Source organism: Leuciscus leuciscus, assembly GCF_965113295.1.
Source record: "Leuciscus leuciscus genome assembly, chromosome: 17".
NCBI lineage: Eukaryota > Metazoa > Chordata > Actinopteri > Cypriniformes > Leuciscidae > Leuciscus > Leuciscus leuciscus.
This window is the reverse complement of record NC_138741.1, coordinates 8,745,366-8,769,324: the sequence shown is the minus strand read 5'-3', so window position 1 is coordinate 8,769,324 and position 23,959 is coordinate 8,745,366. Positions and strand designations below refer to the sequence as shown.

Sequence of the window (23,959 nt, the reverse complement as noted above, 5' to 3'; positions counted from 1 at the left end):
ATTTGAATAAAGAACATGAAAAGCTGATTATATGAACATCAGATGTGGCAGAACCACATTTATCCTTAAATGCACCATAAAATGCTTTGACTAAAAGCATCTTCCAAACACACAAACTTCACTTTCGGTAGTTCTAGAGAGCAGTGAATCACCAAACTGATACATTTGACCACCTTTCATTTATTTTAATTTATAAAAAATAAGCCTTTTATCAGCCACATGTGTTTGATTGTGTAACTACGTGTCTTTATGCAGGTACACAGGACAAAACATCCCCTTTTTTTTTGCACATCATCACCTTGCTCTAACCATTTCCTCTACAAGTGTCTGCGGCTTTTCGCATCACTTCACCGAAAATTGTATAATGTTCTCCAGAATTCACACTTTGACATTGCTATGATAAATAGGTCAGTGACCATGGAAAAATCTTTTTCCAAAAGTTTTTAGAAAGGTCTCTTTGTTTATGGCAGGTTCATATTGTTTTGAAAACTTTTATAGTTTCAAATGAATGACTCTAAAAATGTCATGTGGTGTAACCAAGTAATAAATAAGGTTAAAGTATTTAAATTATTTGATAAAACTTTTTAGAAATGTCATGCATTATTAGCTTAAATTATAAGAGACATTGACACAGTCACAACAAGGGTCCTTTTTATGATATCATTTCCTGCTTTATGTTAGTGACACCATTTGACTTTGGCAGAAAACAAGTTTTTCAAATATTAATAACTACTTAAAGGGATAGTTCACCCAAAAATGAAAATTCTGTCATCATTTACTCACCCTCAAGTTGTTTCAAACCTGTATGAATTTCTTTTTTCTGCTGAACACAAAAGAAGATATTTTGAAAAATGTCGGTAACCAAACAGTTGATGGACCCCATTGACTTCCATAATATTTTTTTTTTTCCCTACTATGGAAGTCATTGGGGTCCATCAACTGTTTGGTTACCGACATTTTTCAAAATATCTTCTTTTGTGTTCAGCAGAAAAAAGAAATTCATACAGGTTTGAAACAACTTGAGGGTGAGTAAATGATGACAGAATTTTCATTTCTGGGTGAACTATCCCTTTAAGTAGTTATTAATATTTGAAAAACTTGTTTTCTGCCAAAGTCAAATGGTGTCACTAACATAAAGCAGGAAATGATATCATAAAAAGGACCCTTGTTGTGACTGTATCAATGTCTCTTATAATTTAAGTTTTTAAGGTTTTCACTTCGCTGTATGAAAAGATGTGTCCCATTTGCCGTTGTTCGGAAAAAAAATTGGGCGAAGTCCAGCAATTTCAATAGGAATCCATGCGATGTGGGATTTCGAGTGAGGGGAAAAAATATCCCAATGCAGCTAAGCAACGGATTAAAGTTGGTAATTTGAATGAAAGAGGATGGATGTATGCAAACACAACTATTTGAGAAGTCTGCTATACTGCATTTACTGTAATGATATCAAAGGTATGGATGATTCATTTTAATATAACAAATATAACAGGAACATTTCATATTTAAATTCGGTAACACTATTTTAAGGTGACGTAGTTATCACATGTACTTGCGTAACTCTATAGTAAGTACATGTAGTTAATTAATATTACTCAGTAGTACTTATCTGAGTAAGTACAATGTATCTATGTCACCTTAAAATAAAGTGTAACCAAATTCAAAATTCTATTCATTCTTTAAATGTTATACAGGCTTCAGGAAGAGTAAAGTAAATAAAGTAAATAAAGTCCCAGTTGAGAAAAAATAAATAAAATAAAAATCACACTAAAGAAGAAGATCTTGAGCTGCTTCGTAACCCTTGCAGGCCTTTGTGGATCCTCTTAACAACACTGTCGCTGGTAAGAACGTAGAAAACTGGATTTATGGCACTGTTGATGGTAGACAAACCCAAAGAGATCGTATAGGGTGTGTAGACACTTCTTTCAAAGTCACATTTCCCCTTCAAAGAGTAATTGATGGCGCGTAGCAAAAGGATGACATGGTAAGGCGTGAAGCAGACCAGAAAGAACAAGACGACAGCCACGGCCAGGTTACGAATCTTGACTTTGGTCCGTAGCTTCAGGCCCGTGCTAGCTTGCACGTTAACAAGGATGGCCAAGTTGCAGACTATTAAAATGCACAGCGGGATGAAGAAACCGATGAAGAAGCGGGCATAGTTGAGTGCCGTCACAACATCAGAGGGGTTGCTTGGCTCGAAGCACCGCTTCTCCTCCATTTTCTCCGAGTTGCCCTCTGTCATGATGAAAACCGGCACGTGTCCCACAGCAACGACTGCCACAATCACAAGAGTGATGATCACGGCATGCCTCATCTTTCTCAGACCTCGAGACTCCACGGCGTAGACCACCCCGACGAAGCGGTCCATGGAAATGCAGCACATCAAGAAGATACTGATGTACATGTTGTTGAAGAACACATAGCCGGTGACCTTACAGGCCAGAGAGCCCCATTCCCAGTGATGGCCTCTGTTGATGTAAATGGCCCAGAGTGGAAGTGTACCTAGATACATCAGGTCACATACTGACAGGCTGAAGAGGTAGATTCCTAGAACGTTCTTCCGACGCACTTCGATGAGCGTGAAGAAGACTGTGATCAGGTTAGCAGGTAGACCAACTGTGATGACTATACTGTAGAGAGCCACAAGTGGAAGTGGGTTTTCTTCATCGTAAGGCGGCTCACAACCGTTTGTGCGGTTTGGGGGTAACGTTGTACTGGTTATGTTCATGGTCACTGGGAGGCTGAGACTATCCAAAAAGATAGAAAAAAAGAATAGTTAAATTGGCGTTTCATTTAAAGAAACATGGGGTTAGCAATAGTAGGCTATCTTAAACAGTGCTACAGTATAATAAATACATTTTCAGAACTATGTTGTTGTTTCCACTCAGATTATTTCCCACAGCAAAGTCAAATATTATAAAATACTATATAGGCTATATACAGGACATTTTTATATTTATCAATGTATTAATATATTGGACAAACTAAACTCACAATTTTTGAGATGGCCATTTTAATCAGAGTTAAGGTGCGGTCACATTGTTCAGGGAATTTTCGCAGGCGAAATCCATTACAGAATTACACAATTGCGAAATTTAAGTGAGGGGAAAAGATTTCCTCACGGATTCTGCAACAGGTCTTTGTCCAAGAGATTCACCGCATTACTAGCAGAAAAGCTGCTTGGTTTGAAACAGAGACTTCTCTGCGAGTTGTGCGACATATGTTGCTACACTATTGACAATAGACAACAGACCTTTTATGCCTGCAAAACTTTGCTCAAATTTCACTAATGGGACCACACCATGTAGTTGAACTTACAGAAATAATTGAATGAATTATGAAGCCACTAATCGTCACGTGACCTACTGAAAATATGGCGACCACCATGAGGGACCCACACCATGGTAAATAAAACAGATTATTAGGCTACTGATAAATGATTGTAAACATTTTTATGTACTATTCATTTCTAGATGTGTAGCTTTTAATGAGGAGAAAAAAAGAAAGAAAAAAAAACCCACTACACCCAGCTTTAAACAATGCTGACTATTATAAAAGTATTTTTATCCATCTTTTAACAAAATCATAAAAATTTATGAATTTATAAATAATAGAAAGTATTATATCAATATAATATAATATTTTGACATCATAACAAAAGTATGATGTCAAAATGTTCAATAAGTAGCTCTTAAAAGATGATATGCTGCATTAAAAAGCGTTATTTTGTAGCATTTTTAAGCTTCAGAACAGTAGCTACAGTAGTTTTATCAAATTCGATTTTACAATTCAACAACATGATGCATTGGTTGTTTCCCTTGAAGAAGTAAGTTGAATCCACAACTATTTTGCATAACGAATAAAACAGTTACCTCTTCCAGGTGATCGCGGAAACTCTACTCAGTCTCAGTGTTCATATCATCAATCTCTTTTCCTATTTGTCAAATTATATTATATTATATAATACAAGCCCGAACGCTCTTTTTCATCCCCACGAATGCGTTAGATCCGTCCAGCAACACAGACAAAAGGAAATGAAGTGATAAGGATGAGCAAGTGTTCAGTTATTATCTGCAGTTACGTGTGAGATGCTGTCACTCACGTACGGTGTAGTAGACAGAGGGTTAATAGTATGCAAATAGTATGCGTTTTGATACCTTTGTATCAAATACGTTTGAGACAGCAAGCCATCTGAGTAACATTTTATTTTACATTTCCTTAAAAAGGCGACGTCAGTTGTGGACATTATTATTATTATTATTGTTTTTTTTCTTCACATTATTTTATCTTTAAACACGTGGTGGCTGAACTCGCTTTCCCTTACTGTAAGTAGCCTATTTATTTTGTTGCATTTGACCTAAGCGTGCTACAACGTGGTCCTAAACACATCTGTGTTTACTATGGGGTCATATTTGAATAAGGCAATCTCTGATTATTAAACATTAGATAAACACCCAAAACATTTTTCTCGTGACTATATTTGGACAGCATGCATACACAACTGCTCAGTGTTAATAAGGTTAAATCACTCACTTAGAACGTAAGACAAAAGGTTCCTCCAGAGGGCGCTGCAGGGATACAAATGTTTGTGTGTGTGTGTGTGTGTGTGTGTGTGTGTGTGTGTGTGTGTGTGTGTGTGTGTGTGTGTGTGTGTGTGTGTGTGTGTGTGTGTGTGTGTGTGTGTGTGTGTGTGTGTGTGTGTGTAAATGGCTGCTTTACAAAGAATTCAAATTCTGACTTTGTTTCGTCTGTGGAACACAACATTATCATCACATTATTATTCCTTGCGACTTAATGAAATTTGAACTAAAAATGGAGGGGAAAATGAAAATCTTGTTAATAATAATTTGATTGAATCTTCCAGTATACTGATACTCTAAAATAATAAAAAGTCATACATTCAATAATTACTCTTATATTATATAAAATAATTCTTATAACCTTTTATATATTTTTTTGTGTTATGTAATTTTGTATGTCAAACCACATGCTTTTATAATTTGATTACAATCTGTGATGAAATTTCAATGTAGCCTATATATAAATAGTCTCTGCCTATATTTAACTTTTTTGTTATATTAAAGGATTGAATACATCAAGACTTTTAAACTGTTGCAAATCCGTCCTGGATGTGTTGCTGTGGGGACGCTTTACGGCATTTGAATCATGGCGGAGTCGCTGAACGGTGTACAGTTGAGCACGGTAAATATTTGATTTTTAACCACTTCAGACACAAATGCAATTGCATGTCACGAGTTTTTCAATAGATTGTGATTTTAGCAGGGAAAGATATATGCTGAATCTGTGCGGTAAACCTGTAGATTATGTTTTATTTACGATTTAATGATGAACATTGTGGTCAGATACCAGATTTTGTTGACATGATTGTTGTTTATCATCCAGCATGTAAACCAGCAGATTTTAACAGTGCTCTATTCTACATCATCGCATATTCTATGGCATTTAGTACGTTTTTTGTCTCTTTAAATTTGTAACATGAGCTGTTAATATTTTGTGTTAAATGGTTGGTAGAAAATTATGGTATGTTTTTTAGTTACATTTTCGGGCTGATGCTTTTAAAAGTTTAATTTGTTTACGAAACGACGAAAATCATATATAAAGATCCACTCTCACTTAAATTGGGGTGAATAAGACCTTTTGAGAGACAAAATTTTTACCAGGTCTTCGGCCTTGTGCAATTTTTTTCCCACCTTTTAATGCAGCTTTTTTTATTTTAAATATATTTTCATTATTTATAATCAGAATATTTGATAATAGTTTTTTATTTGATATTTGCTAGTACATAATGTAGTCTTGCATATTCTAACCATAATTAATATGTGGTTAACTAACTTATACTTCTTCAAAACTTATACTCTCTTATACTTATACCTATACTTATACCCCCCACACATATACACACACACACACACACACACACACACACACACACACACACACACACACACACACACACACAAATAACATATAACAAGTTTAGAAAAGTTAGGTTGTGAATGTTGAGCAAGATTTGAAACGCAAGTATGCGTCAGGACTGACCCTTGGTTTTCCTTGAATGATCCTGTGGCAGACAGTGAGGTTAACTCAATCATCAAGTTATATTATAATTAAAGCATATTTCTTCCTGGTCTGAACAATAATAAAAAAAATTTTACAAGAGATTTTTGTAAAAGATTGGAAAGACTGTGATCAGACTCATCATAATTGTTAGATTGTGTCAACAATAAAGAAAATCTTTAAACTAGTTGTCAAGCTTGACTTTGACCGTTTTACAGTGTTTTGGAGAGTGTTTTGTTTGCTAAAATGTAATTTTTGAACACCCATATACAATTATAAATTCCATATTTCATCATATGATCATTTCATGTTTTTCGTTATTTTAATATATTGTTTATGCTCTTTTTCTTTTGCCACCAGAAATGGCAGGAGGCTTCAAACAGAGGGGCTGCTATACTCAGCTATTTGGGGGAGCAGGTCCCCCTGATTTACTGCCTAGAGAGAGAGCCACAACCAGGAGAGGAGGAGCAAAAGGTTGAGGAACGCCTCCTGTATCCTCTGGAGTGCTTTCTTTTTGGGGAGGACCCCTGTGTGGGCTTGGAGAAGCTACAGCAACACAACAGCAGCTCATCAGCTCAGCAGTGTGGACGTGTCTTCAAAGAGGGCGAGACCGTCTACTCCTGCAGGTTAGAATGGTGAAGTAAAAATACTTCACAGTTTATGCAGTCACCATCAACTGAAAGTGACATGTGAAGGCTAAGTTTGGTTACCCATACCTGGAATTTGTCCTCTGCATTTAACTTATCCAAGTTAGTGCACACACATTAGGAGTAGTGAGTAGTGAACACGCTCACTGCAAACCGTGGACACACACCGGGAGCAGTGGGCAGCCATTTTGCTGTGACGCCCGGGTAACATACTCCTATGCATAGATATCATATAATAAAGGCTAGATGTCTCGTTCGCGCTGCTGGCCAATGGAGGTCGACGTCCGCACACGGCGGCCATCTTGCCACAGGGAGCTCGCTCACTCGTAACATTGTGTTAATGGTGCATGTACTCTTTAGATAACCATAACTTGCTCAATTTTCTACCGATTTTCAAACAGTTTGGTTTGTTATAAACGTCAGAGATGTAGCTATGCCACTGCATACTTATCAATAAATATAATATTATATATTTAAACATGTTCAAGCATCCAGAATTATAGCCACGTTAATAACGTTTGTAAGAAACCAAACCGATTGTAAATCCGTCAAGATTTCAGCGAGATAAGAGGATTTGTGTTCGTGCTGATCACTCACCTTACTTCAGATACCACAGAGCTCACCAGAAAGCTTCCCTGTGACAAGATGGCCGCCGGTGTGATGCCGTTCGAGACTCCGCCTTAAGACATCTAGCCTTATATGGATATCTATGCTCCTATGTATGTTTGTAAGGAGTACATCAGCAAGACTGATTGATGGGCCGGTAATTCTGTATTTGGGCATTGTTTCGATGTGCATTGTTCATTGGACAGGCTTGGTCAATGGACAATGCACACTTTGCTTATTCAAGTTAGTGGCGAGGCCAGAATTTTTAAAGTGAGTGGACCTTGGTGAAATAGGGTGGACCTCAATGCCTACTCTCAAATTACTTAATTTTACAATTCGTGGGATACAAATAATTAGACAATGAGTTAAATGCGATTTATTTCCAGCCAACAGTTTCATGAAAACAATTAAATCTATTATAAACAGGCTTAAAATAACCAATGAATAGAATAGGAACAATAGATGAAGGTAAATAATTATAGAGATAGTGTGTAAGGCTGGGCAAGGCTTCCCCTGGTCTTGGACTTGGATTTGGCACGGGATTTTCTCACTCAACCACTGCTGCTTCTGATTGCTTTTAGACTTGTAGGGAAAAGCTGCTCATAACTGCTGGTCTAGGATCAGTTTGCTCCGTAATAATAATAGCACATTGGCGATTTGGCGAATGATCCTGTGCATGTCATCTGTGTTTACACTCTGGAGAGCATCAAATGTTTATTTTTACAACGTGGTTTTGCAGCATTGAGCAGTGAAGCTAATGACAGACATGTCTGTTGAGTTCTTGAATGCAATGGCCAATCAGAGCTGTTTAAGTTAGAATCCACTAACTGCTCAAAGCTGGAGTTTTGTCCAGTTCTGCACGCTCACAAATCCTCTCATTAGAACAAGGTGTAGACATATTATATATAAGCATTAAGCAATATCACATGAGTAGCCGTGCCATATGGCTCCATAGTGCCGTAGGCAATCACAGCCACGCTGATATAGAGCCATATCGCATGGTTGCGAGTGTGATATTATTCTTATACAACAGTATGACGGCACAACTGTGTAAATAAATCAGAAACAACAATGGAGTGTCTTTAAAAACCCTCTTCCTTCGCCACGGATTCAGATCTCAGGTTGACAGTTTAACAGATGAGCCCAAGCCACTGTTACTAACTCTAAAATGTCACTTTAGAAATGGCAACAAGGACTGCTGAGTCACTTCATTGTATTATGTGGAGTAGAGTATAATGAGAGAGAGAGATCGACTAAGCAAGTGCATTAACTGCTTCTAGCTGATATTCTTCAGGTCAATCTTATATTCGTAATCATAAAATCTGTTTGGATGTGCTGAGGAAAGCATTATATTTGTCTTTGTCCTTTTAACAGTTAAGGGGATTTCCCATGACAGCGCTAGTCAATGCATTTGTAAGCTGCGTGTTATTGTTTACAACCTTGTTTCAGTCACTTTCACTATAAAAGTCTTTGCTACTGACTTCCTCATAAAGACAGTCTTTACCGCCATCTAATGTTGTAATGTAACTTTCACTGAAGTTGAAATCAAAATCACTAACGGACCCTTTCTCAATATAAATCGCATATTTGAGGTATAAATAACTATAAATATATATTTTTATTATAATATATAATATATCAATGAAGTTTTTATGATGAGACTATGAGGAGCCCTGTTCAATGTACAGGTTGCATTTGACACTATGACTGCTGTAGTAAGCCCTTCTGAATCTATAGTGCAAACATCGACTCAGCCCTTCTGAGGGTGTGTTCACACTTTTCACACTTGGCACACTCTGGTGCGATTGCTCTGATAGTGCAGTTGGTGCACACCAAATGAACTCTGGTGCAGTTCGACTGAAATATGAACGCAACACGGACCAAAGACATGTAAACGAAACAACAACATGACTTGTCGTCACAAGATGCGATCCTAAAAAGGACAGAATTCTCAAGCATACAGTAGTTTTTTCTCTACATAGTCGTGATTTGGCATCACAGTTCGGTACAGGTGTCAGAACCGCGTCTCCTTGCAGCGGATCTTCGTTTATGTGTATAATGGAGGAATTCCTAATATACTTTAAAATATAATTTATATCTGTGATGCAAAGCTGAGTTTTCATCAGCCATTAGTCTTAAGTGTCATTAGTGTCTTCATTACTTGCTTTCCTTGCCTTGAATCATCCTTATATGTATCTCCAGGGACTGTGCAATAGATCCCACATGTGTACTCTGCATAGAATGCTTCCAGAAGAGTGTGCACAAAAGTCATCGCTACAAGGTACTCATCATCATCATCATCATTATTATTGTTTTTTTTTTTTACTTTTAATGTTTATGATATATTTTTTTTAAATGTAATTACTAATTACATCAATTTATACTTTTTTATTCTTATATATTATATTATATTATGTATTTGTTATTCTAATTATTATTATTTACGTTGCGACCGCAGATGCATGCCTCAGCAGGAGGAGGTTTTTGCGATTGTGGAGACTTGGAGGCTTGGAAGACCGGACCCTGCTGCTCTCAACACGACCCTGGCACTTCAGTTGCTATGGAAACGGTACGGTTCATTCTCCAGAAGCTTATCGACGTAACGATTGTTGTAGATTTTTACCGTGAACGGTATTGTTGAACTAACTTCCTGCCTTGAGGTCAGAGGAGCTGTTCTGCCCCTGCGTTCGCTAACCCCCAACCCTCCCTCCCTCTGTGGGAAAACAGAGTGTGTGGGAAAGTGACACGCAGGAGGGCTGTGATGCAAAACCAGCTGGAAAAAACAAACAGACTACAGGGGTAGAAGAATAAGTAAAGTCTTTCGTGAGAGGGTTTGTTGTACAAGTAAATAAATGTGTTAGAATGAAACTAATAGACTTGGTATAAATCCCAGTATTCCATCAAAAGCTAGGATGTACTGATATGGGATGTAATCATGGCAGATTTCTAGCTGTGTGCCTGGATTTTGGCCTGGAAAGCAGATGGTCTGTTTCAGTGGTCAGATAATTCAATAGATCCGCCGTGATCCGATCAGGGTCTAGATCCACACTCACTCACCACATACTCACCTTTGTCAGAAAACAGCAGGTGGCTTTTTGTCTTTGACACCCTCAGGCGAGATCTAAACATGCACATAATGAACATGACAGATTGGCATTAAACCAAAACAACAAACATCATATCCTGCTCAAAGGGTCTGCCATGTTTTGTGTCTTATCTTTTTGCTGCACAGTCAATTTATGAGCACTTTCGGTACCTGAACTCTTTTATTGGAGTGAGTGGCTTTTAGAAGATGTTACAGATTGTGATGTTCTGGTGGTGTTCAGAAAATTGAGGATGTTTAGAAGGTTACTGCAGTAAGGCCTCTGGGAGCTTGACTTCTTGCCAGATATCAGACAAATATACAAATGAGAATAAACAACAGTGATGTTATTTTTGTGATCTTCCCCCTGTGAGCCTGCTGTCCCAGTATTTAGCAGAATTCCCAAGCTGTTCTTTTCCACACCGTGAAAGTGAATGGGGACTAGAGCTATCAAGCTCCATAAACAAAAATAAAGGCATCATCAAAGTAGTCCACATGACTCATGCACTGTATTTCAAATCTACTAAGGTCATGTGAGACAAAGGCCAGTTTAAATCATTCACTGAAAATCTTCTCATCCACTCGAGCTCTGAAATTCTCATTTTCATCAAATTGACAGGCAAGGGTGTCAGTACGTAGCTGAAAAAAGGAAATGAGGGGCTGCCTATAACCAGAGCCGTTATCCAACTGGATTTCGCCAAAGACCTGAACATACCCGCCAGCGAGGCAACTCATTTCTTATTTCGGCTACGTACTGACACACTTGCCTGTCAGTTTCTTTGAACCGGCCGATTTGATGCGGCGTAAGAATGATTTAGTCTTGGCCAGCGCTTTCAGCTCTATGTGATCGGGTTAAGGAAGAACCATTCACATCCCCTGGATCAGATAGGTGATGCGATCAAACACCTGTGTTTTTTGACATGCTAATGCTTAAAAAGGTGAGAAATCAGTCATTGTAAAATCTTCTGGAAATGACTATAGCTTATTTGTATGGTATGCCATAAAGTGTCTATTTCACAATTTGTTTCATAAAGTGTTTATAATCTCTCCGCCCAAGTAGCAGTGCTTCACCTTCTGAGAATATAGTTCCCATTATGTATACGGTTAGAAGATGGCTGTGTCTCATGTGACCTTGTTATTTGTACACGCTGTGACTATACAAATCACAACATGTAAATAGGAAGATGTTGGCATTATTTTGTCACTTATTGGGAGCAGTAGGCTAGCTGGAGCTGTTTACCTCCAGTCTTTGTGCTAAGCTAGGCTAGCGGTGGGTGCGTCAGACAGAGTTACGGCACGTACAGAGATGAGAAGGGTATGTATGGACTTATCTAACTCTGGGGGATACGGTGAATAAGCTAAAGTCCCAAAAAGTCGGCGTGTTCCTTTTAGGGATGTAGAATATGGTCATGCAAAATAAGGCATTAATATGTGCTTTATAAGTACTAATAAACTGCCAATATCCTGGTAATATGCATGCTAATAACAACTAGTTATCATGTGAATTGAACCTTAAACTAAAAGGTTACCGAAAATTATTTTTAAATAAAAGCATCTTATAATCAGGGTCGTCTTATATTTGGAACAATACGGTAATAGATTTTTGTAGGTGAGAAGAAAACATTGTATACAAAAAGTTTAACCATTCTGTGAACAACTAAAAGCGAAGGGACTCTCAGTGACAGTTTCCGTTATGTGTGTCACAGGATGAGTGTGTGATGGATCCAGGTCTTCAAGAAAGGGCTCAGACGCTGTTCCACCTGTTGCTGCGGTACACGGCAGACATGCTGGTCTGGGAAGAGAACAATGAACTATCAGAAGAGCTGAAGCCAAAGTGAGATATGCAGTTACGTGCACCAACTTCAGCAAAAAAAAAAAGGTTAAAGGTTAATGTTATTTAATATTGTGTTTAGAGTGAAAGAAGACACCTACTTCTGTGTGCTCTACAACGATGAACATCACTCATATGACCACGTCATCTACACACTTCAGCGAGCTATCGCCTGTGACCAGAATCAGGCTCAGATCTACACTGCACTCATTGACAAGGAAGTGAGTTTTCTTAGCATCCGCTTTCCACATGCTCTTACGTTGTCAATGCACAGACTTTTCAATAGTGCCGTTATTATGATGGTAGGGGCGGAAAGCAGTGAAGAGAGGTACCCTCAGATCCTGTCAAGACGCCAGGGATAATATCAAGGTAAACATACTTGTACACTCTTTATACACTCATTTGGTTGTTTGTAGATGTGACGACTATTTCAAATTTGTTAACTCGCATTTGAGTTTCCTGTGCAGCGTAACTCAGAGCACATTATCCAGAGACCTTTGCGGGTGGAGATTCTTCACACTGCTGTTATGGCCCATCAGACCTTCGCCCTCAGACTCGGCGCATGGTTCCAGAAGATCATTGGCTACTCAGGTAGACCATTTAGGACTCGTGAACTAAGGACTGGTTCTTATTCATAACTGTTCCATTTTTAAAACCAGGGGTGGTAGTGGCGCAGTGGATAAGACACATGCCTTTGGTGTGAGAGACCCGGGTTCGAATCCACTGTGAGACACCAATGTGTCCCTGAGCAAGACACTTAACCCCTAGTTGCTCCAGAGGCGTGCGACCTCTGACATATATAGCAATTGTAAGTCGCTTTGTATAAAAGCGTCAGCTAAATGAATAAATGTAAAATGTAAATGTAAAACGATACAATACTTTTCACAACAGTTACATTTACACGGCATTCGTTTCATGGCTGTAGTAAGCCCTTCTAAATCTATAGTGCAAACATCGACTCAGCCCTTCTGAGGGTGTGTTCACACTTTTCACACTTGGCACACTCTGGTGCGATTGCTCTGATAGTGCAGTTGGTGCACACCAAATGAACTCTGGTGCAGTTCGACTGAAATATGAACGCAACACGGACCAAAGACATGTAAACGAAACAACAACATGACATGTCGTCACAAGATGCGACCCTAAAAAGGACAGAATTCTCAAGCATCCAGTAGTTTTTTCTCTGGGCCATCACAGTTCGGTACAGGTGTCAGAACCGCGTCTCCTTGCAGCGGATCTTCGTTTGTGTGTGTATAATGGAGGAATTCCTAATATACTTTAAAATATAATTTATATCTGTGATGCAAAGCTGAGTTTTCATCAGCCATTACTCTTAAGTGTCATTAGTGTCTTCATTACTCTTCGGTCTTCAGTATCACATGATCTGTCAGAAATCATTTTCAGGATTTCTATATTCAGGTTTCATTGAAGAATAAAAAGTTTAAAAGAATTGTAGCATTTTTTTTTCTAACATTATAAATCTTTACTATTCTTTTCTAGTTCCAAGTGCTGTTCTTTTTTTAACTTTTTATTCTTCAAAGAATCCTGAAAAATTGTATTACAGGTTATAAGAAAATATTAAGCAGCACAACTGTTTTCAATGTTGATTATAACTGAGTATCAGATCAGCATATTAGAATGATTTCTGAAGGATCATGTGACTGAAGACTGGAGTAATGATGCTGAAAATTTAGCTTTGCATCACAGAAATAAATTATTTATTGAAGTATATTCAAATAGAAAACCATTATTTAAAAATTTTAATATTTCACAATATATTTTTTTTCTGTATTTTTGATCAAATAAATGCAGGCTTGATGAGCATAAGAGACTTCTTTCAAAAACATTAAAAATAGTAACCGGTACTGTATAACAATAATCTGTATCTATTTATACATTTAAAAAAAAAAAAAAATTTCTTAAAAGAAATGTTATCAGGCTTTTATGTTGCTTTTTTTAATACTTTTTTTTGATGTTTTGTCCTTGTGATTTGTTCTGTAGTTGGCCTCAGGGAGGTGTTCTGCCAGGTGGCTTTGGAGCCGTCCTCAGACAACGATAAACTCTGCTTGATCAGTCGACTCATGCTGCATGATGCCAAACTTTATAAAGGTAAATATTGCAATCTCTACAACAGGGGTGTCGCGATATACTGTATTAATGATAATCCTGATATTTAAAAAATGAAATATTGTTATGTTAATAAGGGTTGTCCCAAAATGCTGGTATTGGCGATAACAGTAATATTTAAAATGAATAGTACACATATGATGATTTGACACGTAAATGGACAAAGATATCCTGTAGCTGAACAAAATGCAGATATAGACACATTTTGACTGATCAAACATGAAGAGAATTAACACACCATTGGGTCAGTAAATGGTTTATCTGTGTTCTTCAAGCCATCTCGAGTATTTTCATAAAGATAATGTATATTTATAATGCAGTGCCAATTGACTTAGCCTTTATCTCCATATAGAATACTATAAAATTATATAATTTCTGCCTCATTCTGTGATAAGAAGCCACATCAATTCACAGAAGGAAGTTATTTCAAACTGGTTTCCATTAAGTGTAATTGTTCCTTTTCAATGCAATGGTGTGATTCTTAAAAAAAAAAAAAGGATAAATTTGACCGATAGCATTATTATTATAAAAAAATATATATTATTTTATTATGTACGAATCTATAATAATTATCATTATTGTGTATTCTTTTGGCCATGATTATCATGTTGTGAAAAATCTGGTATCGTGACAGCCCTACTCTACAATTAAATTATGCACGTTCAATAGCCTGAAAACATTTAAAATCTGGTTAGATCTTCTTAGTACTGTCTCTAAAGCTTTTTTTTTCTTCTTTTTTTTTTTTACTCTCCTCAGGAGCCCGCAAGGTCGTCCATGAGTTAATTTTCACTAGTTTACTGATGGACACCGAATACAAGAGGCAGTTTGCCATGAAATTCACAGAGGTATCATTTTGCAGCTGCATATCATTTCACATATATTTTAATGTTTAAGTAATATTGTAGTTGTTGTTTTACACTTGTCACATGCTTGGCATTAGCAAAAACAGCTGAGATGAGGTCTAACGTGTGTACGTCGTGTTTCAGCACTACAAGCAGCTTCAGGAAGACTTCATCAGTGATGACCATCAGAGGAACATCTCCATCACAGCCTTGTCTGTGCAAATCTACACTGTTCCCACGCTGGTATGATGAACGTCTGTCTGAAAATTACAGTCGTGTGTCTAAAATGTGAAGCGTTTTTCTGTTTCCAGAGATCCATTGTGTTGAGTTTCCTACTCATAAATGCAATTAAAATGTAATTAAATATAGTTACAAGAAGTCTACATAATTAACATAGTAGTTCCATAGTAATTACAGTTATTATAACTTAGTAATTACAAGGAAACTCAGTTTTGTGTGTGTTAGCTTACAGAATGTGAGAATGCAGTCTGATCAGAAATCAGGCAGATCTTGTTCTTGTTCAACTATTGCACACAAGTTGTATGGACCATAATACATTTTAAAATCTAAAACCTTTTTTTTTTTCACTATAAAGAACCTTTTGTTCATTGAAAAAGATAAAGGTTTGTCATGGAACCATTCATGCTAATAATAATCCTCTGTTTTTAAGAGTGTGCTGTAAGTAAATGAAAGAACATTCATTTAACTCTATTTAAAGGTTGATGGTATTTAACATTGTCTTCTTTTTTTCAGGCTAGGCAGTTGATAGAGGAGGGCAACGTCATCAAGGTCATTATAGACACTGTAATGGAGATGATGCGGGAACATCTGGACAGCAACCACCGCTTCCACTTCCAGGGCCACAACCCCGACAAGTTCTTCCGGGTTCAAGTTATCTTCCATGACCTCAGGTCTACACACAACCCTTGAATTACGGAACATAATAACAGCTCTGTTTTATTTTGATCGGTTGGCTCAACTCCTATTTTGACATCATCAGGTACATTCTAATCAGTAAGCCCTCTGTGTGGACGGAGGCGATGAGGGGGAAGTTCATCGAAGGTTTCAGCGTCTTTCTCCGCTTCCTTTGCTGTATGCAGGTGATGCTTTCTCCCATCTAAAGGTTATTTGCCTGAAAGTCTGTGGTTTGGTTAGATCTGTAGCTTAATTGAATCTCATTCTTTGGTGACAGGGGATGGAGGAGGTGAAGAGGCAGTTTGGTCAGCATGTAGAAGTGGAGCCGGAGTGGGAGGCGGGCTTTACCCTCCAGATGCAGCTACGCCACATTCTTGCCATGTTTCAGGACTGGTGTTCATCTGACGTGAGTCACGGCTTGTCAGAGATCTTGCTTTTCTGTGGTACTTTTTAGGATAAGATACATAAAAGTAATTGATGATGGGGAATACTGTATGTAACATGATTATATAGTATGAATATATTAAATAAATACATTAAATACACTACCAATTAAAACTATTTTACATTGTTCCTTTAAAACTATTTTGTCAGAACATCTGCGGACATGTATGACTGTGCTGTGAGCTTCAAAAGCCTCTATATGTTCAAATTTGTTTATATATTCTAACGTGTACAGTATGTATGTACAGTATGTATGCATGCTAATGTATAAAAGTAAATGTAGAACAGCTAAAATATAATTTGACTCTGATTTAAGTACCATTTACTACAATTCAAAACTTTGGTGTCAATAATATTTGTAAGGTTTTTGAAAGAGGAAACTAATACATTTTAGGATTCTTTGATAAGTAAAAGAGGATTTATTTGAAAAAGTTTTATGGCGCTTTTCTACTACACAGTACCAGCTCGCCTCGCCTCGACTCGGCTCTGTTTGGTTTTCCACTGTGTAAAAGTTGTACCTGTACCAGCTTCCAGGTACTTTTTTTCGTACCACCTCCGGCGAGGTTCTAAGCGAGCTGAGGCGATACTAAAATGTGACGTGAAAACACGGCAGACTGCTGATTGGTCAGAGAGAATCGTCACTATTCACTGCGTCATCATTGCACGCGCCAGACGGAGTATCCTGTATAAAAAACAGCAAAAACAAAAACAGCATACACTCGATTTCCTCCATTGTCCTGTGTGTGTGGGTAGCGGGCGTGTCTCGCGTAAAAGATTAAGTCACGGCAGTTTCCTGCGGCGTCGCTATGACGACCAGGTACTATTGTGGAGGTACTATCTGCAATGGAAAACGGAGCGAAAAGCGAGCCGAGTCGAGTCGGGTCGAGTCGAGTTGAGCTGGTACTGGTAATGGAAAAGCGCCATTAGTTGTTGTTGTTTTAAATGTAAGAACTAGTGACCTGTTACAGATATAATAACCGTCCATTTCAAGATAACATACATTTAAATAAAATATACCTAACCATCTGGACAGTTTCATATTGAAAGAAAGAAAAGAAAAAAAGAAAGTCAAATATGTCAAGCCAATCACAACCAATTGCCCACCAAAATCAGACAAGGTTTCTCTCTAGATTTTGACATTGCAATGCAAACTGGTAATTGACATCATGAAAATCCAAACTGTTAATCACTTCAGACTCTACGGCCAACAAAGGAAGTGTGGAAGTTTTATTTTTATTTTATTTTATTTTTCTCTGCACATTCACTCATAATTTACACATATTTTCCAATGCTTCACGTTGTGCCACCAGCTGCAAAGTACAATGTGAGTGCAATCGTCAAGTCAGAAACTATTTCTACTTTTCTCAGTTACAAAAAACACTATGGTAAAACAGATTGTGCTTTATTACCATCAATTATGTTTTATAATCATACTCATGGAAAGAATCAATCATGTAAAAGTCAACTTCAGGTCACCGATTGACTCCCTGTAATGCTGAGACCAAGTGCTTGAATTCTCCACAGTTTACTTTTCAAGCCTTACTATTGCTTGACTGATTATCTTACAAATTGTTTATCCACTAGTTAATGAATGACCTGAAAATGTGACACTGTGTGGACGTGTGCGTGTGTGTGTGTGTGTGTGTGTGTGTGTGTGTGTGTGTGTGTGTGGCCCTGGTAAACCTTACGTTGTGGGGACAAAATATCCCTACAAGGACTGCAATACTATAATTCTTTGACATTTTTGGTCCCCATGAGGAAAACAGCTTATAAATCATACTATATTATGTTTTTTGAAAATGAAAAAATACAGAAAGATTTTGTGAGGGTTGTGTTTAGGGGATCGAATACAGTTTGTACAGTATACAAATCATTATGTCTATGGAAAGTCCCCATAAAACATGGGCGTGTGTGTTCTTTACCCACAGGAGCGGGTTCTGCTGTTGGCGTTTCAGGAGTGTCACAGAGCTCTAATGTCCTGCACCAACCAGCCGTTCCGCAGCGAGCCGACGGACAGCTACATGTGCAAGCAGATCCTCCACTCACGGCCATATAAAGTCTCCCAGGAGCCCGTCTCCATCCACCTGCCCATCTCCAGACTACTGGCTGGTTAGCAGAGTTGTTGAATTTCTGCATCAGAAGTCAGAATTTGTGGTGTTTCTCGCTGGTGATGTTTTTAAATAACACAGGAAGTCATGTCTGCGGTTTCTTCAAATGAAAGAGATGATTTACTGTTTTTCAATGCAACCCATATTTTTTTCTACCAACATTCTTTTATTTTACATTGTTCCTTGTTCCTTGTTACATTGGTCCAAACTATTTTAGCAGAACATCTGTGGACATGACTGTGCCGTGAGCTCCAAAAGCCTGTTTGGCTGCATTGCTTTTAAAAAACAAAACTAAAACAATAATCTGTTTTCATTAATTAGATTTTGTGACATGCTTTTAATAGATTTTTATATATATATATATATATATATATATATATATATATATATATATATATATATATATATATATATATATATATTCAAATTTGTTTATATATTCTATGTATGCACACTAATGTATAAAAGTAAATGTAGTACAGCTAAAATATAATTTGACTCTGATTTAACTACCATTTACTACCATTCAAAAGTTGAGGTCAGTAAGATTGTTTAAAGTAATTTTTTTTAGTCTCTTATGCTCAGCAGGGCTGTATTTATTTGATAAACAGTCATATTGTGAAATATAATTACAATTTAAAATAGCAATAAAAAAAAAAATTTAATTTAAAATATAAAATAGTAATTTTAATTGTAATAATTTATTCCTGTGATGGTAAATCAGAAATTTTTGAGTCTTTAGTGTCACATGATCCTTCAGAAATCATTCTGATATGCTGATTTTGTGCTCAAGAAACATTTCTTATTATTAGCAATGTTGGGAATAGTTGTGCTGCTAAATATTTTTTAGATGTATATTTCAAGATTCTTTATTGAATACAAAGTTTAAAAGAACACCATTTATTTAATATAGAAATATTTAGAAATATTTCATTTGTTTATTTTGTCTTATTTATTTTTAAGGCTTTACTGTCACTTTTGATCAATTTAATGCATACTTGCTAAATAAAATGATCAGTTTCTTAAAAAAATTAAATAAAAAAAATTTAGAGACCCCAAACTTTTGAATGGGAGTGTATTTCCTTATATTAGTTGAACTCATTTTTAATTTTGTTATTTGAAACTTTTTTTGTTACTTCAGTAATCTCTGGCTGTTGTCTAACCCCAGTCTGAATCTGCTCTCAGGTCTATATGTGCTGTTGTGCCAGACTGGAGCAATCCAGTACCTCCCTGACTTTGTGGATCCTGTGAGTGTAGCATTCATGAATAAAATGAACCTGTAACGTGTGAAGTTCTAGTACTGTGGTTTATAAGTGTGTGTGTGTGTGTGTGTTTCAGGTGCAGCTGAACTTCACTGAGCTAGCGGATCAGCCCCTGCGCTGTGTTGTGTTGGCGGCTCAGGTCGGTGCCGATATGTGGCGCAGAAACGGCCTGTCACTCGTCAGCCAGGTGAGGGCGACACTAATCCCAAAACATTTTTTAAAGCTTGGTCACACATCAGATGCCACTAAAAACATCAAAGTAGACATTATTTGTAAGCACAATAGTTAAACTCTCTGAAAAACCTGAATAACGTGTTCAAAATCTGAACATAACAAAGTCTCTATATAAAAACTGTTGGATCATCAACTGATTTTGATGATATTTCAAACACATCCGTAGTTTCATTTTAACATCTTGTACATTTGGATGTGGTGTGAAATGGCTCTTAATGATTTTTGATGCAGTCGATATTGTATTTAATTTGTAAGAAAATATACATGAACGTATGTATTGTATATTTGAGTGAAAAGGACAAAAAACACACACTATGCACAAATTTAAAGGGGTCATATGATGCTAATTAATGTTTTCCTCTTCCTTTTAGTGTGTAATGTATCTGTTTGTGCATTTATACGATCTGCAAAGTTATAAAGCTCATAGAGTCCAACAAAGAGATTTATTCTGTCTAACAGAGAACACTGATCCAGATCCACTGTGAAACATTCTGCTCAAATCATGCTTGCAAAGTTGGTTTCGATCGACCGGCTTGATCATCTGCATTTTCAGAATCTGACTCGGGGCCGAAAAGATACGGTAAAATCGATGACATTATTAACTGTGTGTTTACAGTTGCTTAAAGCTGAAGCTCGCGATTATGGTAAAGGGGCGTTACATTTCCGACACATGCTTGAGCTGTTTGGCCAATCACAGCGCACAAGGTCAGCTGGCCAATCAGAGCGCACTGAGGATTTTTGGAAGAAGGGGATTTGTAGAAATAGAGGAGCTGCAAAAATGTACAGTATGTCAAAACTAATAATTTTTTTAACATTAAAGCATCTTAACCTATCCCAATAATCTAAAATAATGAACTTTTAAAATAGCTTCATATAACCCCTTTAAATACACAGGTTGTGTTGTGTCATTTATGTATTCTAACCTTGGCTGATGTTTGTTGGCTCTGTTGTTAGGTGTATTACTATCAGGATGTAAAGTGCAGGGATGAAATGTTTGATAAGGATGTTATGATGCTGCAGGTATGTGCATACAATCATAAATGTGTGAATAAAATGTATATTATAAAATAATAATAATAAAAAATATAATATAATTCTAAAATTAATAAAAAATATATTCATATTAATGACATTTTCTGACCAACCACAGATTGCTGCTTCCAAAATGGACCCCAGTCATTTCCTCATGCTTGTTCTTTTGAGATTTGAACTTTTCGAGATTTTTAACGGCAACTGCTCCAGTAAAGATCAGGTGAGTAAGTTGAGATAAAAAATTAGATTTTTTTTTTCTCATAAATAATTGTTGATTTTGATTGGTTTCTGTGCCTTTTCATCACACAGGAAGTACTGAAACAGTGGAATAGGTTAACAGAGCAGATGCTCTACCTGATAATCGTCATTGTTGGTAAGATCTCACAACATGACCTTTCATTCCCACCATAGTTAGTTCTGGACATTTTTACAGTTTGCTGCCTCTAGTTGATGTGTTATCAGTTGTTTTATGTAAATGATTTGATTGGAGACACTGCCTTTATTGTTTTACCTCATGTATATCTATTTTACATGCAAAATATGCAGGTGAGCGGTACGTACCTGGAATAAGTCATGTGACTAAGGAGGACGTGACTATGAGGGAGGTTATCCATCTGCTCTGTATTGAACCCATGGCTCATAGCAGCCTGGTCAAAAGCCTGCCTGATAATGTAAGACATTTAGTGCATTTATACTGTATTTAGTGCATATATTTCATGTTATTATTTTAATTTATGTATTGATTTATTGCTAACATTTTACAAAAACGCCCATTAGTTAACAATTGTTAATGCATTAACTAACTTTAACAATTGTTACAGTTTTTATTAGACTAATGTCAGTTTAAATGTTAGTTAATATAAAGTACAACTGTTCAATAGCAGTTTCCATCCAAAGTTGCAAAGTTGCAAGTTCCAAAAATGTGTTTCCATCGTAGTTTATGCACGTGTTCTTGTCGGATAATACATTTACAGGGTTCAAGCAACAAAAAAAAAAATTACATTTGGAAATTTTTTGTTTTAACTGTTTTGCTTTCAAGGTTTGAAATATGCTTGAATTTTTAATATCATCCTTGAAAATGCTTGTTTTTTTTTTTTTCTTAGAATGCCTCGATTAAAAAAAGAAAGAAAATAATTACTTTTGAAAATAGTCGTGGATCATTTGCGCATCGTCCTATCGTCAAACCGTCCTATCGTCAGCCCGTGAGATCGGCGATACACAATGTTATCGTCCGCTGTTTTTATTATTCATATTAACTTAAACAGTTAACTAAGTTAATGAATAAACCTTATTGTAAACTGTTACCTATTTAGTTAAGATATTTATTCAGTTATTCAGCATTACAGTAAAATGATGGTAGCCAGTTCTGACTGAGATTTACGTACATTAACTTACTAAATTACATTGTCTGAATGTGTGTGGTAGTTTATAATCTAAAAACTTTTATAAAATTGTATCTGTTCTAACTAAATTAATACTATTTTTAATGCATCACAGGAAAGCCACGAAACAGTGCTTGAAACGGTTATCTCCAAGGTTGCCACTTTCAAGTGAGTACATTTCACCAAATTTTTAGTTGGTTATATCAGTTATTACACTGTTATTACTAGTTATTATACCAGTTGTTACACTGACCGCTCTAAAGTATATTCCAAACAGCACTCTCTAACATTTAACTCTTTGTTAAATTCTGTTTAGAAAACCAGGAGTGTCAGGCCATGGGTTGTATGAGCTGAAGAAGGAATATCTGAAAGAGTTTAACCCCTTCTTCTATCATTATTCCAGACCACAGCATAGTAAGGTATATGATGCGCCTGTTATCTCATTGTCTCATTCAGTAAAACACATTAGTATTGAAACAGCAGGATGTTTATTTGTTCATGTTAGGCAGAAGAGGCTCAGAAGAAAATGAATCGAGAGGGCAGTAATAAAGGTATGTAGATCTGTTTTGTACTGAAAACAAGTGTACGCATGTAGTGCAGAATAAAAAATGAAAGGGATTAAAAAAAATGTATTATCAATTATATGATAATGAATGTGAGCAGATCATTTGAGTCTTTGTTTTTACTATAATAGTGAATTTTTGCACCTCAATGCTGCATTGACCAATCAGAAGCCAGGACCGGAACTGGCCATTTATGATTTTTTTTCAATAAGACTTTTCAACGGAAAATTTCACTTGTCGTTGATATCTGATGTTCCTCTATTTTAGCCCTCTGCCCCCCAGTGCCCCCTCACTTTTGTCCAGCATTCTCAAAAATAGTGCATCTCCTCTGCTGTGACGTCTTCATCCATGTTCTGAGGAGAATTCTCCAGAAAGCAGTGGAGGACCGTTCCAACCGATGGACTGAACCCATGATCCAGAGGGTACGACTTTTACGGCTTTTGTTTTTCTAAGAACATTGTTAATTACCTGGAATATCATTGGCTGTTGCTGTTTTGATATGGGGATTTTTAACGTGTATGTATGACTTCAGGCACTGCACCTTGTAGGCCAGGCTCTACTGGAGGAAAAAACACAGCTGGAAAGCAGCGGTGCTGAAGAAGTGACCTTTGACTTTAGTCTAAAAGCACAAAGTAAGATGTTACCCTTCATCTTGGCCTAGCACAAAACCTAGTGTGATGCTTTGCATCTTTACATAGACAGCATCCTAACGGCACCGTTATACTATGAGATATGAGAGCGGCGTTAAGATGAATATGTAAATATGTGCTGTGCGCTTTCCTTTTAATGGCAGTGGTGAGAAAACAGCA

At 36.9% G+C, this 23,959-nt stretch overlaps 2 protein-coding genes across 3 annotated transcripts in view; one reads left to right on the top strand and one right to left on the bottom strand.

The window, feature by feature from the left end:
* Window positions 1-1,441: 1,441 nt before the first annotated feature.
* On the bottom strand, window positions 1,442-4,046 carry gpr132a (G protein-coupled receptor 132a). The gene is made up of 2 exons (XM_082143331.1): window positions 3,870-4,046; window positions 1,442-2,744 (listed from the first exon to the last, which is right to left on the bottom strand). The coding sequence occupies exon 2, from the start codon at window positions 2,723-2,725 to the stop codon at window positions 1,760-1,762; it is 966 nt and encodes a 321-aa protein (XP_081999457.1). The 5' UTR covers window positions 2,726-2,744; window positions 3,870-4,046; the 3' UTR covers window positions 1,442-1,759.
* A 149-nt stretch (window positions 4,047-4,195) lies between these two features.
* ubr1 (ubiquitin protein ligase E3 component n-recognin 1) overlaps window positions 4,196-23,959 on the top strand; it is a 34,311-nt gene continuing 14,547 nt past the window's right edge. The window contains exons 1-27 of one of the 2 annotated variants that reach the window (XM_082143185.1): window positions 4,196-4,322; window positions 5,082-5,199; window positions 6,436-6,701; window positions 9,531-9,609; window positions 9,787-9,897; window positions 12,117-12,244; window positions 12,324-12,462; window positions 12,548-12,610; window positions 12,709-12,832; window positions 14,243-14,350; window positions 15,125-15,213; window positions 15,355-15,453; window positions 15,964-16,121; window positions 16,211-16,310; window positions 16,403-16,531; window positions 18,498-18,678; window positions 19,863-19,924; window positions 20,016-20,126; window positions 21,128-21,193; window positions 21,324-21,425; window positions 21,515-21,578; window positions 21,752-21,876; window positions 22,703-22,755; window positions 22,904-23,006; window positions 23,093-23,138; window positions 23,418-23,572; window positions 23,683-23,782. In XM_082143185.1, coding sequence (XP_081999311.1) covers window positions 5,164-5,199; window positions 6,436-6,701; window positions 9,531-9,609; window positions 9,787-9,897; window positions 12,117-12,244; window positions 12,324-12,462; window positions 12,548-12,610; window positions 12,709-12,832; window positions 14,243-14,350; window positions 15,125-15,213; window positions 15,355-15,453; window positions 15,964-16,121; window positions 16,211-16,310; window positions 16,403-16,531; window positions 18,498-18,678; window positions 19,863-19,924; window positions 20,016-20,126; window positions 21,128-21,193; window positions 21,324-21,425; window positions 21,515-21,578; window positions 21,752-21,876; window positions 22,703-22,755; window positions 22,904-23,006; window positions 23,093-23,138; window positions 23,418-23,572; window positions 23,683-23,782 — 2,797 coding nt within the window. In that variant the 5' untranslated portion in view covers window positions 4,196-4,322; window positions 5,082-5,163. Of the gene's footprint in view, window positions 4,323-5,081; window positions 5,200-6,435; window positions 6,702-9,530; window positions 9,610-9,786; window positions 9,898-12,116; window positions 12,245-12,323; window positions 12,463-12,547; window positions 12,611-12,696; window positions 12,833-14,242; window positions 14,351-15,124; window positions 15,214-15,354; window positions 15,454-15,963; window positions 16,122-16,210; window positions 16,311-16,402; window positions 16,532-18,497; window positions 18,679-19,862; window positions 19,925-20,015; window positions 20,127-21,127; window positions 21,194-21,323; window positions 21,426-21,514; window positions 21,579-21,751; window positions 21,877-22,702; window positions 22,756-22,903; window positions 23,007-23,092; window positions 23,139-23,417; window positions 23,573-23,682; window positions 23,783-23,959 lie in introns of both variants that reach the window. The other variant, XM_082143184.1, reaches the window with a different exon arrangement.

What these genes read in the sequence shown, in the direction of transcription:
- gpr132a (XM_082143331.1), bottom strand. Translation starts at nt 2,725, where the DNA reads ATGAACATAACCAGTACAACGTTACCCCCAAACCGCACAAACGGTTGT.